This window comes from Eretmochelys imbricata, chromosome 7 (genome assembly GCF_965152235.1).
Source record: "Eretmochelys imbricata isolate rEreImb1 chromosome 7, rEreImb1.hap1, whole genome shotgun sequence".
In the NCBI taxonomy this organism is placed as follows: Eukaryota; Metazoa; Chordata; order Testudines; family Cheloniidae; genus Eretmochelys; species Eretmochelys imbricata.
The window spans coordinates 65,409,598-65,429,306 of NC_135578.1; the positions used below are offsets into that span (position 1 = coordinate 65,409,598).

The window sequence follows — 19,709 nt, forward strand, 5'->3', positions numbered from 1 at the left end:
GGACCCAGCAAGGTCAATTTTGGCACTACTCCCCTCGCCGGGGAGGAGTACAGCAGTCAATTTTAAGAGTCCTTTATGTCGACAGAACAGGGTTGGTTGTGTAGACGCACTGCTTATAAAATGACCTAAAGCGGCTAAATTTGACCTAACCTTGTAGTGTAGACCAGGGCTAAGATGCCTGAATTACTTTAAATAAATGAAGGAGAAAGAGGCCAGGTCATCATCAGTAATTTGCTCCCAAATTCATTTGAACGTAACAACCAATGCATCAGCAAGCAGACCTAAAATTTCTACTTTTCCTTTGTTCCTTTTTCCTCTTGTCAGGATAAGCAACTAATAGATTTAATTTAGTGAAGACCATTAAAGCATGCTTAGAACAGAGCAGAACAGAGAAAAGTTTTTGTTAAATGTTTTATTATGTATATTTACAAAAAATTGAAGCAGTCACTTGCTCCAATACAAGGCCCACCAAAATTACATCTTTAGAAAAATCTTTATACATAGCAACACAGTACAGTACTAAAAGAATCTTCCATGCTACACTCAAGTATTTATCTGTAGCAAGGAGAAGTTTATTATCCCTCAATTTGTGTCTTAATCACATCCTTAAAATAATACCCCTCCCCCCCAAATAATTTGATATAGATCTACTGGTCTGCAAGAGGGCCATCCAACTGAAGTATGTAAGTTTACTCTGCAGGTTGCATTTTGCTACTGCTTCCCAAAAATATTTAAGAGTGGCTTGTAATGAGTTTAGTACCAATTTCCACACTAGTGATTTGTAGGCCTCCAAATCTGTCCTCTTTTTACTTTGCCGGAACCTACATAAGATATGTCTTAGTAGCTCACTCAAAAACCACAGATTCATATTGTAGGGTAGCAATATATAACATTTCATCTAGGTCTTCTCTTTTTTTAATACATCCTCCTCCAAATACAGAAATCACTGCTTCATCTCAGACTCTACAGACAAAAGGGCTTATCTTCTCTTAACACAGCATTGTATCTTTCTATTGGCCATGAAATGTAATAAAAATCCAAGTGCACATGCACCCAGTCCCAGAGACCAAGTCACATTTGGATGCACCCAGGCACGCAGCAGGTTAGACATTGAGCTGGCTTCAGTTCATGATTGTACAATCTTAACCTTAGAAGTTAAGGAGACTGCTCTGAAGGCTATCCTGTTCCTTTCCATTCTGACCCAAGTTATGAAGCTATTTGAAGCAAATTTGCTGTGCTTGCTTCCAGGCAATATTGCTCACCAAACAAACAAAAACCAAACGCAAAAAACAGTTCTTAAAAGTTAATTTTTCCCCGCGTATCACCGGTGTACATTCAGGAATATTGTATTTATATTGAACGGTTTTCGTGTATTTTCAGACTGAAGATTACTCCAATGAGTTAAAGGGAGAGTAAGGCATTGTTCTAACAATAAACAATAATATTTAAATATTAAACAATAATATTTCAGTTTTCATTATCAAACATGAAAGATGACTTTTCTACTTCACTCATTAAAAAAAAAGTTCAAAGAACCTTGGCTGACTTATGAGACATTTACAAAAATAAGGCTGCCACATGCTTACAATTTCAGCCCTATAACACTTGCTATACCATGAAAAAAGTTAGCTGTGTACCATCCTTGTACACAAAAGCCTTCTCTCAAACTTTAATGCCAGCTTTGCTTCACATTTTGTAACCTCCATTAAATCTCACTGGAACAGAATCTTTAGGAGGAAAGTACAGCACCAAATAATAATATAGTATAAGGAGAGTTTATGGAAATGATAATACAAAAGGCACAGTTTTGCGCAGAAATCTGACAGCATTGTTTTCTATTAACAATGGCAATATTCAGTCACTGACATTACACAAGCAAAATATAAGTGAGTTGGTCTTCTGGTATATGCCTCCCAAAGTCTGGTCCTCTTATACTTTTACTAATATGTATCTGTGCGTTTGGGTGAGGAACAAGGTGGTGTGAATTGGGCATTCAATGCAACCTTGGAGTGCTCATTCCTCATCTTTAGGAACTGCAGATGTGACTTCTGCAGCTCCCATTAAAAGGCCATTTCCACATACACCCTGCCCATATTCAGAGATCAGTGTGTTGAACAAATCTTTGTCAAATCTGAACAGAGTAAATAGCTCAGTCGTACTGATAAAAGCAAACTAAAACCTTAGACAGCACTGCGAGAACATTCAAGGTACAATAGCCTGCCACACTGCAAGAATCCAAATGGTTATTCATATACTACAAAGCATCAGATTTCTAAGATGCACACTGTATAACTTATCTTCTAGATCTAGTACTACAACCTCATACACAGTGCATGTGTTTTATACACCCCTCTCTCATGTTCAGCTGCCCCCACTTTCGAAAGTTTAGTTAGTGTAAACCCAGAGAAGTTATTCAGTTTATATTCATTTTTCTGACTACTCAGTAGTGTTACCAGGATTTTGCTTACAGGAAGTCTTCATGTCTACAGACCAGCAGACCATGGATATACAGCAATAATCACCCGCTCTTTGGGGGGCAAAAAATCCCTGATAGAAGTAGTACCTTCTACTATCCTGCACTGCAATCAACATCTACTGACAAACCATCACATGCTACTTGACTTTTCTTTCGCCTTGTCATGAGAACACCTGAAACAAGGTTACATCTCTTGTCAAGCTCCGTAATGCAGCGATAAACCTTAAGGGAAAGAGACTGCAGAGATGATTTTCAGGCAAAAAGGCAGTATATTTCTGCCACTATTTAATAATGTCTTACTTCAGCATTTTGCCAATCTCAATTAGTAGGTTCAGCACAAAGGACATATTGTCTCCTTGAGCAAAAAGCTCTTTTCTTGTAAATGGCTTACACTGCTTTTTCATGTTGCATGGACCAACACATCTTGTAAAACCTAATAGCAATTATATTTCTTTTGTAAAGAAATTATTAGATTGAAAGCTTGCCTTCCTCTGGTACTGAAAGCTTGCCTTCCTCTGGTATCCTAATGTTTTAACATCTAATTCTTAGCTGTAACCGCCTTATATGCGTCTTTTGTAGTCATTTAACCAGTTCTACTAGTGACCCTCTAGTGGTAGCAGTCCAAAAACTTCCAATTCTAAAGGCACCAATGTCACTGCACCTGTGCTTTGTATTCAAAACACCTCAACTCCCAACACCAAGAAATTGAGTGTATCTGTCAGAAAATAGATGTTTTTATTTGAGATGACATAGGAAATAGAAAGTCAATTCCTACTACACCACATCCACCAAGCTTTGGGAGTATTTATTTTAAGTAATGTAACAATTCCTCCAGTTGTCTTCCAGCCAGTGTGTTGCATCTTTTCATATCTGTAGCATGGAAAATCCTTGCATATTAGCAACTAAGCATAGTCAACCGACATTCATTTTAGACCAATTTTTACTTCAATGTATAGATGAGTATCTCCTTTAAAAGTCTGTATCAGCAACTAGTGAACAACTGCCCAACTCCTGTGACAATATTTCACTTACCAAGTCACAGCTCACACTTATTTTGAGATGAGTGTAGTAAAAACACTAAGCTTTATACCATTGGTGCCCCTAGCTCCTATGTGATAAGTGGAATATGAAATTCGTTATCAAAAATAAGGGGCCTCCTAGGAGGGGTCGACTCCTTGTCTGCTTTGTGCAGCAGTTTGAAGAGTCCTGTTCCAATGTTCATCGGAATTCCCATGATGATACACTCAGAAACACCTAGAAGAGAAAAAAAAACAGGGTTAAGTGACTAAAAGGTTTCCAAAATTACTTGTTCTGCTGATTCCCCTCTGTAGACGTCCCCACAGCAAAACCTTGTTCGAACCTTACATATAAACCCAAACATGTCAAAAGCTCTCTCCACCAGACACAGTTAAGCAAGATACTCATCACAACCAATGCATTTTTTTCCCCCTTGCTAAACACGTTTGCCAACCATCAGCAGTGAAGGAGCTTCAGTTATAAAATGGATTTATAGCTTTCTGTCTGACACTGGAATTTACAGTGGACAAGGCACTGCCTATTGTTAGGTATGAACCAAACTCTGCTGGGAATATATCCTGCATGTTGACTCGTCACAGCGGCAAGGCTTTTGTGCAGTCTGGTAAAGTTCATTTCATTTGAAAATCTGTCAGCCAAAGAGAAGTCTGGAGTTTCTCACCACTTTAGCTGTTTTGATTAATTTTTTTTGCATTTTGATGACTCAGAAGTGCATGTGTTGAAAGTTATCAATCTTGCCATGGATTTAGCCCTCAAGTGAGCCCCAGTGCCTTTGATGTGTCAGTTAATATATGGTTTGGAAGTCCATGCAATGCATGCAATAGATGTGTACATGCAAAAGGTTATTTCCTACCTTTTCAGCAATGTGCTGTATTACTGTGTTTTAGATATGTACCCCTAGAACACTGCTCTTCAATTACTATATGTTCAAAGATTTCAGCTACTACACATGAAAATAAAAAGCGTTTTGTCTCTACTTGGATTGTTGGCTCCTTGGAGCAGGGACTGTATTTTTGTTCTGAGTTTCTACAGCCTAACACTATGGGATCCTGGCTTATGACTGGAGACCCAACACACTACAATAATTCAAGTAAGTAATAATGAAGAGCAATAACATGTGCCCTTCGAACCAAAATGACGATGTATCTATATTTCCTACTCTTATGGACATGTGATTGTGCACAGCCTGCCTGTAAGAAAAACTGACAATACTACCTCTTTATATTTGGAAATAAGACAATTCTATGTTTGTCCATCCCATTTTCTTATTTGAACTAAACTGTTACATGAAGAGGGTAGCGTGAAAAGGACCTTAGTACAGTCTTGACTGAGGGAGAGGGCAACCAACTCAGTCACAGAGGGGACTTGGAGCAAACATTTCCTTTTCCATATCATTCAGGACGGAGCAAGTTCATCTTAAGACCTTTCCTTTAACCACAATCAAAGCAAAGACAAACAAACATTAATAAAAGTCAATCACAAGGGAGGCACAGATGGCTAGAAAGAGACACAGATCTTAAAATATGGACGACCCATGCCAAGCTTTCCAAACGATCTCTATCTATTCACAAGCATTTCTATCCACAAAGCAATGGATTCAGCTCTATATTTTCAACACATCCCAAATGAAGCCTCTGTTATATTAGTATTTTTATATTTCAGTAGCACCCAGAAACCCCAATGAAGGATAACAGCTCCACTATGCTAGGCTCTGAACTAACATGTAGTCAAGATAACTAGAGTTGTAATGAAATCCGCCTGCCTCCCCAACTCCTCAGCTTAACTGAGTAGATAACTGTCCATTAAAAAAATTTTTTTTTTTTAATGTGAACTAAAATTGGATGGGGAAAACAAATGGGAATAAACAGATTTCTAATCATGTACAGAGTATGCATGAGAATTTAAAATGTAGGGATGAAAAGGATATACAATCAAATGACAAAACTCAAATATTTAACTACCAAGATACAGTTGATCTAGAAAACTGCATCAGCTTTTTTACATTTTAGTTTTAGTCAGTTTGTGCCTTTCATCTGTTCAGTGGAATAAGAGAAAGCTGCAACTGATATTAGTTCAGTAATTTATAAGCCTAGAAATATGCATGTACATTTTGAAGGTGAACTAAAAAGCTTTTATCAGTTTGAACAACAGCTCTCGCTAGAATTTTATACCTTGTTTATCCCCATGGCCTAAGAGTTCAAGCCCCTTGGCCTTCTGGGTTTTCTTGTTGCAGTTGATAAAACCCATCATAATTATTCATTATTCTAAGTACCACAGATATGTTCAGCACTTTAAAGTACAAACAAAAAGCGAGCCTAGAAACAAAACAGGGAACTATTTCCCTTAATCTGCTTTAGGTCTTAGTAATAGTGAACAAAACTTGTAGAGTGAATACAAAAAACACTGCTCTTGATAGGTAATTAAGGAGAGGGACTAATTTCCTGCTATTTCATTTAGTTAAGGGGAAAAAATCCCAAGGGACAAATTTAATCCCCAGCAACACAGGCAGGGCTCCAACTGATTAACACCTTTGGATGGGAACTGGATGTGGTCCCCAGGGTAGTGTCTGTCAGACTTCTGGGAACAAGTTGTTTTATCCAGCCCCATTTCTGAAGCATCTAGCATATGACCTAGATTCATTTTAGTATTTTCGGAGGCACACTGAAAGCTTTGGCAGGCAGGCAACACACACACACACACACTTTAAGGGTGTGTTGCAGATAAGCGAATACTGCATGCTTCAGTCTAACCGACAATACCTACCACACACAGAATCCTTCTGCCCAAAGTAGGCAGCATCAAACAGATGGTCTGCAGTCTTTTCAAAAGAAGCCAGCATTAACACACTTTCCTTCATTTTTGCCAGCCCAAACCTAGTAATGCCCAGGACTTCACCCTACATCAATGCAGAAACATAAAAAGACAGTAATGGTTCCAGGGGTTCAGTTAAATTTACTGAAGAATCAAAGTAAGTGGATACGACAAAATATATAGTTTATTTTAACAGTATTGAACAAAAGTCTACAGTCTGAAGTGAAGCCTCTGTTCTGCTGCTTCATGCTTAAGTCTTTTGAAGGTTAAAGCTTTGGTAGTAATGAAAGTTTAAATAAAACCAAAAAACATTTATTCACAGGCTGTAGGATCAGCTATAAATCGCTTGAAACTTTATGTTGTCAATGAAACTGGAAAAGATGTGAATCAAAAAAGGCATATGGATGACAGAAAAATGTTCAACTATTAATCAACCACTTCAAAACAAAACAAACCCCATCTTTGTGGAGGCTATTAGAAGGCTGCTATAAAGAACTTAGCGGAGACTGTCAATTATTGTTGGCCGATAAATCTGACTCCAAGTGTAAAATGACTGGATAATGCAAATCCTCGATTTTAGTCACTTTAGAAAATCCACCTGAGGGTAAACATATTAGATCTAATCCTGTTTCTAACTCATGTTGCTACAACACACCTTGATGTAATGGAGCTAGTACAGTTCTGATACATGGGACAGAAGGGTAAGGGAAAGAAGTGGATGTTGGAAACCTGACAAGCTTACCAACACTGTAGTCTGTGCCCCTTCTCCAATGAAGTGGAAAGTGGGGCTGTGAGCTTGCTGCAGACAAAATTTTGGAAAGGTGCCACAATCAGCACAGAAGCTATTGCAGTCCCAAAGGTGCAACAGTAACTGCCCTGCAGCTTCGGGAAACAAGGAAAAGCTACAATTCCTTAGCTGCTTTCCCTAAGGGCAAAGTTCCCCTGCGTTAAACTCCTGTCCTCTAGCTTGACACATGGGAAAGGATTTGCTCCATTATGTACATTAACAGAAATACAGCTCGGTTATAGTCAATATACATTATCATGGAGGTGAATAGCTATTTTCCTTCCCTGAGGAGTACTGACATTGCATCAAAATGGCAAGTGCTAGAACCCTAGTCCATTATGTAATCTGCTTCCATTTGCAAGGACTCTACCCTGCCCTCTGCTATGAAGCACAGCTGCTGTGCTTTCAAATATATGAACAGATATACACAGCGGTGTACATGCTTGGGTGCCCACACGAACCCTAGGCTCTTTATTGTAAAGTGCCAATGAGTTGACCTCCAGGGTGAAATAAAGACACCCACAACCTCTAAATGAAGCTCTTCAAACATGCTGTTCTCCAATTATGGATTAAGTCACCATTTAAATTTTAGGTATCAACTCAGTCATGGGGCTTAATTAGTGTGATTAGCAGTTACTTCAGTATATAGCCTATTAATACTCCTCAGCTGAAAGCTCTTCTATTGACTCTATAAAGTTAGTTTGGGTAAAGAGACCAAAAAGAACGCAGCACAAACCTTGTATGTCATCAGATCTGATAGCAGCATAACATGCCTCCTGTCAATGCTCATACCATGGTTTACCATAGTGTACTGAATCTCATTGATAATGGTTGTTCGAGCAGCTTCAATCCCTAGTGTTTTCTCTACCTAGGAGAGAGATCACGGATAAAATGAAGAGGTGAAGTGCTTGGACCGCTGAAACATTTCTTTGCTTGCACATGGGACCGAAGATTTTCTTAGCGATCTAACTAGAAAAATCTGAAGTGATTTTCCTGGGATGCACATTCTACCAACCCACCACTTTTTTTTTTTTTTTTAAAGATCCTGAATTAATAAAAACATTTGCTCATTAAAAGTAATTGCAGTTGGCAGCTGAATTAGCCTTTTATGATAATACACGCACTGACAGGTTACTTGTGAAAGTAGAAGTGATCAGTTGTAAATTGCATTAACTGTCTGTAAATGAGCATAAGTCGGAATCAAGATGCAGCCAGAAGTAGTGATAACACACACTTGAGCATTACCTCATAAGTGTTGTTAGAAGTGGTCTTAGTTCCTTTGACTCCATGGGTGGCCATGACAGCTCGTAGGTTATCTCCTTCCACCAGAAGTTTGTATTTCTCCTTGCCACTCTGCTCATCAATGTGAATGACAGCTCGAGATACCTCTGGGATACCTTGCACTACAATCTTTTCAAAATAAGAAGTTGTATAAACTCAACTTGTCCTGTCCATGCAGCTTTAAATAGACAATGTGAGAACACTTACATCTAAGGCTTTAAATCAAGTCCTCAAAGCTATCTAAAAACTCCACTTTCATACAGTGGTCTGAACATTCAAAAATAAATATTAGTGTCTGATTTCTATTATGTGTTGAATGCTCCAGAGAGACATATAAGAGGGGCATTCACCACATTACTGTTTTATAACTAGTCTTCTCTGCCCCCACATCTAGGGGGTCCAGAAAATCAGACGTACCACAGATCTCTGCCTCTTCCTCTATATGACACTCAGCATGCACCCTGTCAGTTACAGGTTTTTGTTTGCAATTACATTTAAACCTAAACTAGACTTGATCCTCACACATAAGCTTGGCAATGCATTTGACAGATTTTATTATGGGCTCCTTTCAAAACCTGCCCTATTTTTAAGTGGTAGGAAATTTGGTACTCAAATAGCACTTTCCAGCTTCTAAATGTCTTATGATCAAACATATTTTGTAAGAATGTTGTAAGAAAAATATTACAATCTACATTTTATATAGGGGGAGAGAGACAGGAAATGTTAAGCATTGCTGGCATTAAAACCGAGGAGTTCTGGACTCAGACAGCTAGACCATATTGACACTCAATACAATCTAGAACACAAGTATTTCCCTCATACAAATTGAAGCAGTTACCAATTGCAAAAGGAAGAGATTTACTTACCTTTGGTAGCTCTTCTTTCAGGGATTGCAAGACATAATACATTGAACTCTTACTATTCTCACGAGGGGTCACACAAACAACTGCCTCTCCATGAACGGCAACATCCCCAGGCTTCACTCTTAGCTTAGAAGTGCAGATAGAATATCGCACAGTCTCTGCATTCACCTGTGGCAAAATGATTCCTTGAATATTAAAATATGACCTTTAACTATTTTAAATCTTTCAGCCATGCAGAAATCAGATTTCTGCTCCACTAATCAACCAGGATACTAGCACAGCTGCATGGGGCTAACAAACGGAATGCTTGCAGATTATCACAAAATGGCTCTCAGAGTGACATGTGCCCCTGTGCAGATGGTCCACACAGGCTCAGATGCCACTTCAGTCTCACTGAAGCGTTGTATAAGGGTGAACTTTTATTGAATAGGACACAGAACTAAACTATTTGCCGTGTTACTGCAGTTGTGTCGGTCCCAGGATATTAGACACACAAGGTGGGTGAATAATGAAGATATTACTGTGATGCTGGTAAACCACCTGCCAGCTCTGGCCAAGGCTGTAGGTATTAGCTAAGAACTGACAAACTCATAGCTGGAAACCAAACCAGCTCACCTGTATGTTAGTTTTGTTCAAAACAGGTCTTAGTCTTACCAGAATATATTTAGTGTTTAGACTAATGCATGCAGAAACTTGCAAGCATTTCATAGTCTCACTTGTAATGTCTGTACCCCATGCTGTAAAGAAATATGTACATATTGCTTTATAACTTTGAAAATGTTTGCTCTGAACTTGTGAACCCACGCACGGGAATCATCTCCCACACACAGTAAGGAGGCCTATCAAGATTAAACGGGCCATTAAGAATCATCATAGTACAAAGGATTGGTCAATGGCTCTATTCGTCTCATGGATTGGAAGGCCAAATGTAAGAGATAAAACATGGTCACATGAAAATTTGTCATCTCTTTGCTGTTTTAACCACAGGGGCAGAAACATTATACAGAGGCAGAGATCCCCAGGGTCCACCCTGAAAGACATTTTGAAATGACAGATTATCACATCTGTATCATCTTTAGGAATCATGTTTAGGAACTCATTTGTGTAGGTTTGCTTGCTTTAACTTGTAAACAACTTTTATTTCTTTTTCTAATTAATAAACCTTTAGATAGTTTGTTACAGGACTGGCTACATATGCTGTCTTTTGTGTAAGATCTGGGGTAAGTGACTGGTCTCTTGCAGTTGGAAGCAACCTGAACAGTGTGTGATTTTTGGTGTACGTGACCATTTAATCACTAAGTCCGGCTTGTAAAATCTAATTATAGAGCATACCACCAGTTTGGGTTGTCCACCCTGTTTTCGATCGTCTGCCCTGAGATAGACTCTCACAGACAGCATGACAACTACCTCACGCACCTTGTCTCACAAAATTAAACTTGCATTCTGAAGGCCACATAGCACAACAGCCATTCACCTCAGAAGATTTGTTCCTAGCGAAAAGCTCAAGAGAAAATAATTTTAGCAATGGTCTACTTACAAGATGACCATAAATCTGTGAAACTTAGTTGGTCTATTGAATAAATCCTGAAGTTAAATAGGTCAGGAAACCTCAACACTGCTTGCCTGTGCTATTCCCAGCTCTAGGCAATGTTCTGAAATGTCAACTTTGAGTACTAAATGGAGTTGTAAACCTTATATGGACGTCCTGTGGATGGCACTTTCCATTTGCTCTTTAACTACCTTGTTTCATTGACATCTCTGAAAAGGGCATCAACTGGTGTGGAGGAAGGGACCACTGCTTGTTCTGGGTTTTCCAAGTAGTACAGTCAGCAAGATCTGAAAAACTCACCTCTAGTCTCAGCAGTCTAATCCGCTCCAGAGAGAGTTTGACCAGTATAAAGCAATCATCAGGAAGAAACACTTCTTCAATGTACTCGGAAATCTGTAAGTTACAGATCAATATGGAATAGTTAGAATCTCCCTCAGAATGGTTACTGTCCACTACAAAGAGTCTGCAATAATACAGACTAGAGTTTTTAAATTTAATCTAGTACCAACAGTGAAGATTTTCCTACCTCTCCTAATAGGGTTTTCTCAATTCTTCCCTTAACCAGACGGGCAAAATCAGAATCATCGTCCTTGTCCAAGTGTGCTGTGATAATAGGTGTGCTACGCAGAATAAGACACAGCTATAAAATTTACTAGCTAGATTATAAAATTGCAGCTTTCTGTACATCCTAGCTTCTGTGGACTGTCTCAACTACCATTCACTACAGGGACAAACAGGACAGGCTGTAAAAGACTGCTGCTTGCTAGGAAATAATAGTACCCCAAAATTGACAATCTCTAAGAAAATTATTCTTTAAATAACTCAAGCTTGAAGGAATAAGACAGTTATTGGAATTCAAACTCCAACGTACACATACTCCAAGAGGTTATAGTAAGTTTTTATGGCTTAGTTTACTGTAGCAGTGCTTAAATATGGCTCCAGTTGCACATCAGAAATATTCAAGTGCTTTAACTACTGCTTGAGCTAGACTCATCTGATGTAGACTAATCTCTTGACAGTCTGTAGTCTTTAAGTGAATGTTTCAAAGGAAATGAACACCTAACCTTGTGTTTTGGCCACTAGAAAAGTCATTATTTGGATGGAATGAAATATGTGATTTTCTGCCAATTAAGATATAAATTTGATGAGTAACCTAGTTCATCTTGTTTGGATATCTGACAGTGTAAGCCTCTCATATTCCTGTAAGACAGATCCTACTTTGGGCTGCAGGTTAATCACTTCTCACTAAAGGAGAGAAATAAAAAAAAGGTTTCAGTACCTGATTGCTTTGGAGGCATTAATAATTTCTTTGATTCTAGGAACACCCAGAGTGATGTTCATTGACGCAACACCAGCAAAGTGGAAGGTTTTCAGAGTCATCTGTGTGCCAGGCTCACCAATACTCTGAGCACACAGAGCTCCTACTGCAGAGCCAGGCTCCATCTGTGCCCTGAGAAGAAAGCCAGGGGTTAAAAAAAACCAAACAAACTTCTGATCAAAAACACGTATAAAACAAATTGCTCATTAAGACACTAAATCTAGGCTGAGCAAAGTTAAGCATTATTCCAGGAGTGCTAATAAGAGTTTTTAAACTGTATTTTCTTTGCCAGCACTGGGGCTGACAGGAAAAGAGACAAACACCAATCTCATGCAATCTGAAAGACTGCCAGGGGCATAGAGAAATTCCTCTGCCCCAGGTGTAAAACATTCCACAACTGGTCAGGTCAACTAAAAAAGTTCATCTTCTTCTGAAGTATTAGGTACTGGTCATTGCTCAGAATTTGTCATCAGATGGACTATTGTGAACCAACACACTGGCAATTCTCATATTCCAAATACAAATTCTCCATACTGGATTTCAGTACATTATAGCAGCTCTTTTTTTGGCTTTTCAAGAGAAAAAGTTCTGTATCATGGGTCACCTTAGAGAAGTCTAATTTTTGAGAGAGGGAGAGCCTCTAATGAGAATAAAATCAGATCATGTTATTGCTTTATTATAGCATCAATACATCAGCTAATCAAACAGGTAACAGCAACAGCACAGGAAGTGAAGTATCCCACCATATGCAACATGAAGCTACAAAGAAGAAGAGAGGTTCTGATCAGAAGTTACATTTTAAACTGCAGTTTTGTCAGGACATTGGAATTAACACTTCTATTTTTGCAAAGAGTGAAATGGGATCAGCACTCCAGGAACACATCTTCCCCTAACACCAAAGTCATGGGAGAATGCCACCTGCTAAATCAGCAGTGCAACCTTCAGCATAACCCTGGGTTTTCCTTGGAGAACATCCTTTCCAATACAAACCAGGCCTTACAGACGTTAGCCTGTGAGATCTGATGCAATCAACAACTAGGTTGTATGGCAGCAAACAACAGTTATTTAAATTAGGGCTGGTCTACACTCAAAACTTACACTGGTATAGCTATGTCTCTCTCTGACAGAGAGAGTACCTCAGTCTTGGCAGGAGTTCTCGGTGGTGCCACTCCTGCTCAAACTACAATGTAACTAAGCAAAGAAATGTTTCACAGCAAGTAAGTCCCTTCCAAAAATCACAAGGAGAAGATTACTACAGCAAAACCTTAATTAAAACCAGAATTTACCAGTGTATCTCGAACACCATCCAAGGCTATACAAACATGTTAACACCAAAAAGGAAGCTGTGGAACAGGTAACAGGTAATATGCTTTGCACTGAAAAATATTACCCATGTGAGTGTAAGCAAAGAAAACCAACAAGTCAGTTAATTTACAGCAGACTTGTTAATTATCTTCAACATAAATCTAGTGCTTTTAGAACAATGGTTTTCAACTGGGGGTCCACAGACTATATCTAAGATTTCCAAAGAGGTCTGCACCTCCATTTGAAATTTTTTAGGGGTCAGCAAATGAAAAAAGGTTGAAAACCACTGTTCTAGAAGCATTAAGCGACAGCAGCAATAAGCTTAGCAAATAACCAATGCAGTGAGTGCACGTAGGAGACCAGAGGATAGCTATCACCCTCATTTATATCCCAATGAACCAATCCCAAGGCATTATGAACCTTTTCTGTACATATGAATCAACTCACAATGAATAACAGAGAGAGAAGAGCCTCCAGACTATCAGCGTTTTCTTACAGCACAGAAGCGGTCTCCCAGAAATGAGGGTCAGACTGTGGACCAATGTTGTGCGAAACTAAAGATAATGATTGTCTACAGTCTGTTTATAGATCAAGAGTAACAGTCAAGGTTGTAATGGCCTTTAAATTGACCTAACTTGAACAGTATCCCAACACTAAGGCCGTGTCTACACTAACACTTTTGTCAGTATAACTTATGTTGCTCAGAGGTTTGGAAAAAACCCCCACACTCCAGAGCAACATAAGTCACACCAACAGAAGCGACAGAAAGCACTATTGTAGCAACAATTACATTCTCAGATTTAAGTCAATCAGTTACAAGCCCTACCCCTAGTTTGTATAATAAATGGTGAACACTAGATTGATATAAGCCAATTAGAAGAAAACAAGACCTGAAACTTGTACCTCATGTATTTGTCCCTACAGGTCTCTAGAAACTTCTCTAGCTGCGTTGGGGTAATTCGATCCAATTGGTACAAGACACGTGGCTGAAGAGACAATGAGACAGAAATGTTAGATATCCAATGGGCTATGGAGCTTTACTGTAAGTGCATTTGTTGTTACCCCTCTGAAGGCAGTTACCTCTGTTGTGCCATTGTCATTAATGCCATACTTGTCCCTGGTTTTTTTGATCTTTTCAGAAACGCTTTTGATGAACTTTTTAATCTCCTGAAATTAAAAAAATAAATGTAATTATGCAATATCTGAGTCTCATACTCCAGCCTTACTATGGTAAATGCTATTTGGTTACAGATCTGGAAGAACTTTTTTACAATACTAAATCAGAAATGCACACTATGAGAAGGAAGACAGCAAAACCTAGACACACAGTATGTGGGTACCACAAACCAAATTCACCCTTGGCGTAACTGAAAAAACCCAACCACAGTACATCAGGAATTTGTACCAATACATATAAAGTATCCTTCCTCAGCATTCTCCTAGAAACTGACAAAAATAGTTTTGACTTTGCTGACCTAAGATTTTCCACTTTGGAGGATCCCTCTGCTTCCCACTTACCCTCTTTTTCCTGCTCCCCAGCTGTTGCGTTTTAGTTATGCAATGACAATATTAGTGACAGGCTCGCCTGGTTATATTTTAAAAGTTAATGGTTCCTGCAGAGTTAAGTCCTCCATTTGCACACAGACAGGATCAGCATAAGCAGCAACAAAGAAACCTTCTCCAAACTCTGCTACTATGTCAATGTACCTCAACAGTGACTTGGGAGAACTATTTCTACAGCAGAGGACAATTCAGTTTTCAGAGTCCATTCAAATCCATGGCCTCTTTGCTGAGGCAGCCAATTGTTGTGGTGACTGTGTGATGTGGACACTTATCCACTAGGTACAGCACTAATCCCACCAACTCTCTGAGGTGATCAAAATCTGCAGAGCCATCCAATGTCCTCAGTAACTGGGCATTTAAAAGTTACTCCATCCACTACATAAATATCAGGATAAATAAATTCCTAGCCATTTCATAACCACAGCACTCACCATTAATAAAACACTGTCAACAGAGTATATTTGTCACAGCAGACTCTGCAGGTTGAATCCTAGATGTGGATGTTTTGCTCAACATTCAAGACATTTTTAGTTTAACAACAGTCCACTACTATAAATCAGAATTTGCAGACAAGGTCAAAACGGAAGACAGATAATAAAAGTATGCCACAGGAATTGGTGCTTCAGTTTATCCCCATTTACAAGATTACAAATGTAATAAGTTATTTCTGCCTAGTTTCAACTTGCAATATACTTTTCTCCCTTTAATCAGGTTCACTGAAAAGTATTCTTTTCACTTTTACAGATTCTTCCACCAGACCATCTCAAACCTCAAGCATATGTTACTCCTTAACAGCTAAGTATTAAATAACCACATGATAAGTAAGCATCATCTCCCTACTACAGATAGTACAGATAGATAGTACAGATAGATACTACAGATGAGCAAATGGAAAGGGAGGTTAAATGATTTGGTAAGGTTACACAGGAAACAGTACTTCCAACCCTAAGGTACCAAAAATCATGAGATGGTTTTTAACTATACAACTTTGTGAACTTTTTGAGTCACATTTCAATTGCTACTCTAACCAGGAGGGCTAGAAATTTACTTATTAAAAAATGAAAGCCTAGATTTTTACCTAAGCACATGCCTCCCAGAGCTGGGCTATTTGAAAATAAATCAAGCATTCTAAGACTTGCAATGAAATGGCAAGAGTTAGCAACAGTGAGAGTCTTTGACAGAGACAGGATTAGGACCCAGACAAGCAAACTCATTTACTGACAATCCGTTTGCTTTAACTGTTCCTGAATACCTAAACAGCTTTCAAAACAGGAATTGGAATGCTTCTGTATACAGGCATCTGAGCTGCAAATCCTAGGTGATTCAACTGGAGAATTAGTCTGAACTCAACAAGATGAAATTCAGTATGAGAAGTGCAAAGTACTTCACTTAGGAAGGAAAAAAAAAATCAAATGCACAACCACAAAACTGATGAATGAATAACTGATTTGGAGGTAATAATACCGTAAAGGATCTGGCTGCTGCAATGGATCATCAACTGAATACCAACAATGTAATGCAGTTGTGAAAAATGCTAATATCACTCTGGGGTGTATTAACAGGAACATTGTATGTCAGACATGGGAGGTAACTGTTCTACTCTATTCATCACTGGGGAGGCCTCAGTTGGATACTATGTCCAGTTTTAGGTGCCACACTTTAGGACAGACATGGACTAACTGGAGAGAGAGTCCAAAGGAGAGCAACAAAAATGATAAAAGGCTTAGAAAACCCGACCTTTGAGGAAAGGTTAAAAGAACGAGGCATATGTAGTTTTGAGAAAAAACAACCGGGGGGGGGGGGGGGGAGAAAGAGGAAGAAGAGAAGGGGGAGGAAGAGAACCTGACAACAGTCTTCAAAAATGTTAAGTACCATTATAAAGAGGACTGTGATGAACTGTTCCCCACGTCTACTGAAGGTAGGAGAAGTAGTAATGGGCATAATCAGCAGCAAGAACAATTAGGTTAGATATTAGGAAAAACGTTCTAACTAGAAGGCTAATCATGCACTGGAATAGGCTTCCGAGGGAGATTGTAAAATCCCCATCACTGGAAGTTTTTAACATGTTGGACAAATCTGACAAGAATGGTCTAGGTTTACTTGGTCTAGCCTCAGTGCAGGAAGCTAGACTTGGTGACCTCTTGAGGTCCCTTCCATACCTACATTTCTAATATTCTCAATTAAAAGCTAGTTTTAACTATCATAACAAAGAAATGATGGTACAGAATGCAAAGTGAAGCACTGGAGAGAGATTTATTCTTTTCAAGGGTCTTCCACATGCATGAGAAGGGAAAATGACAACCAAAGTTCCCAAGACCTTTCCAAGTGTCAATGGGAAATGATGCTAAGTTACTTCCAATTGCCATATACTAGTACTTCTGAAACAAGCTGGAGTTTCAAGCTATTAGACTGAGTTAATAACCTTAGTGGTTAAGATGACTGATATGAGAGAGGAGAGAAAAAAGCGGTGTGCCGAAATAAAACCTTAGGTGACTAATTCTTGGAATTTAGTTAGCAGGAACCTTCTCATCGCATCTGAGCTTTGTTTTCATCCAAAAATTAAAAAAGATGCAGTGGATTAAGGCAGGAGAAATCTTAATTATAATTTGCCAGACAGTAGTATATTGTCCCATTTGTTACTGTAAGATCTTGCACAAGTATCTTAAGTTAAATAGCACTAACATTAATGCTCATACAGTGCACACGCATGCTATAATTACCTCATTATACTTTTCATAACCTGTCTCAGTTAATGCCTTCAAGAATGAATGGGGGGGGGGTAAAAGGACAGAAGAAAAAGTAACAATGTTTGCAATTTACTGGTCAGAAAGAAATCTTTCAAAAAAGTTAATGCTAAGATGATGTAGCTATATCTATACATCTTAGTTTGACTTCTGAAAGGAGCATTAAAATTTAGCGCAGTTATAAAATAAAGAAAATTAACTTTGAACTTTATGACGCTATCAGATCAGAATTTATTTCTGGGAGCTGTGAAGAAACTGTTTACCAGCCCATGAAGTTAAGATTTGTATACATTTCTATTTGTATCCCCAGTAGTCTACTGACTCAGCACTGGCATTTGGATAGCAAGTCATGTATATAAAGAACTGTTTACAAATCTTGTCACCTTCTGCTCTGGAGCATAGTGATCCATCATAAATAGCAAAGAGCCACTAGAGCCAGTCACTGAAATTCATAGTCTCATCACTGATAACCCAGAGGCCATTTCAAGCTTATCAGTCCAGGTTAATTCTTCATTTTCTTAGGACTCATCTATATTGCCCTGCAGTTTGGTCTAAGGGGGTGTGAACAGCAGCACGCACCAAAGTGCTGTGCTGTCACTCCCCTTTGCGAATGTCGCAGGCGTGAACTAAAAGGTCTCTCTTCAGGATTATGTTAATATGAACTAAGAACCTTTTAGTTCATGCCTGCAGCATCCACATGGGGGGAGTGACAATGCAGTACTTCGGTGTGCACTGCTATATACACCCGAATAGTCCAAACTGCAGGGAAGTGTAGACATTAGCATTTGTCACCGAAGGATAAAACTCAAATTAGGAGACAGTGTATATCTACTCATCTCTCTCAATATTTAAGTTACCTAGTACTTTCGTAAAACTTGTACATTATATTTTGTGAAATCCTATTGCAAGCAGTCACACCATTTTTTTAGGAGTGTGGATAAGCCTCAGGAAACAGGCCCCAATATAACAAAGCATGTACTTGAAGTGCTTTGTTGGATTGGGAACCATAAGAAAATGAGTGTTTACGAAGGGAGCAGGGAAAATGATAAAAGATAGTTACACAAAAGATGGATAAAAGGGAAGAGCTCTTGATATTAGTACTTTCACAGTTATATGTCAAATATCACATTATTCCTTAACACTCCTCAGAGATAGCGAATTACTAGAACTATTTTGCAGATGGTTGCTCTAGACCTCATTTTTACTAAGAGATTTGATGAAGGTGTCTCAGCAGGCCTATGGTTGGCCCCTGCTCAAACCAGTAGACTTTCTTTCCTTTATAAAGTGATTTTAGCAAACACAGATTTACACAAGACAACAAAGGAAGAAATTAATTATCCACACTGAAGTGCTAGTATCACCCCACTGTGAACGCAATAATCAGAAATATCTTAAAGACAGTAGTACAGTAGGTGTTGCTGCTCGTAGCGGATAAAACTTTCCTTTGGAAAAGCTCTGCATCAGTTTTTAAATAAAAGCTCTCTCAATGTGTTTACTATCCTTGATTTATGAGGGAAGTGATATTTCATGATTATTAAGATTAAAAAGTTACCTGTAGGAAACTGTCTTGACAGCAAAGGAATTCAACTTTCTTCATGATGGACTCAGCAGTTAACACCAATTCATTTTTACTAAGAGCTGGTTCACTTTGACATGGATATACCGCCTTAAGCAACAACATAAAGAGTTATACTTCTACATATATAGAGACCACAGGGCCGTGACATTAAACGCTTTAGAGATTAGTTCTGTGTTCCACATGGACAACAGAGTCCCTTAACACTTCACTGAATAGTGTCCCAAATATATGTACTTGGAAAAATCAATCCATATGTTTTTGATTATACAAATCAAATCATCAGAGCCAGTCACTTAAGTCCAAATTGCCACTTCCACAGAAAACCTTTAGTCTTAGGCAAGATAACATATGAACATTCTGAAAAGAGATGTTCAGCATGTTTAGCATTCAAGTGTTTC

General features: G+C 38.7%; 1 protein-coding gene across 1 annotated transcript in view; it reads right to left on the reverse strand.

The window, feature by feature from the left end:
* Positions 1-3,192: 3,192 nt before the first annotated feature.
* The window catches only part of POLR3A (RNA polymerase III subunit A), a 50,212-nt gene continuing 33,695 nt past the window's right edge, over positions 3,193-19,709 (reverse strand). The window contains exons 21-31 of the mRNA XM_077821243.1: positions 19,285-19,398; positions 14,506-14,592; positions 14,329-14,411; positions 12,082-12,252; positions 11,329-11,422; positions 11,103-11,195; positions 9,257-9,421; positions 8,355-8,519; positions 7,846-7,977; positions 6,275-6,407; positions 3,193-3,730 (exon numbers count right to left, since the gene is read on the reverse strand). Of these exons, the coding sequence (XP_077677369.1) occupies positions 3,585-3,730; positions 6,275-6,407; positions 7,846-7,977; positions 8,355-8,519; positions 9,257-9,421; positions 11,103-11,195; positions 11,329-11,422; positions 12,082-12,252; positions 14,329-14,411; positions 14,506-14,592; positions 19,285-19,398 (1,383 nt within the window). The 3' untranslated portion in view covers positions 3,193-3,584. The remainder of the gene's footprint in view (positions 3,731-6,274; positions 6,408-7,845; positions 7,978-8,354; positions 8,520-9,256; positions 9,422-11,102; positions 11,196-11,328; positions 11,423-12,081; positions 12,253-14,328; positions 14,412-14,505; positions 14,593-19,284; positions 19,399-19,709) is intronic.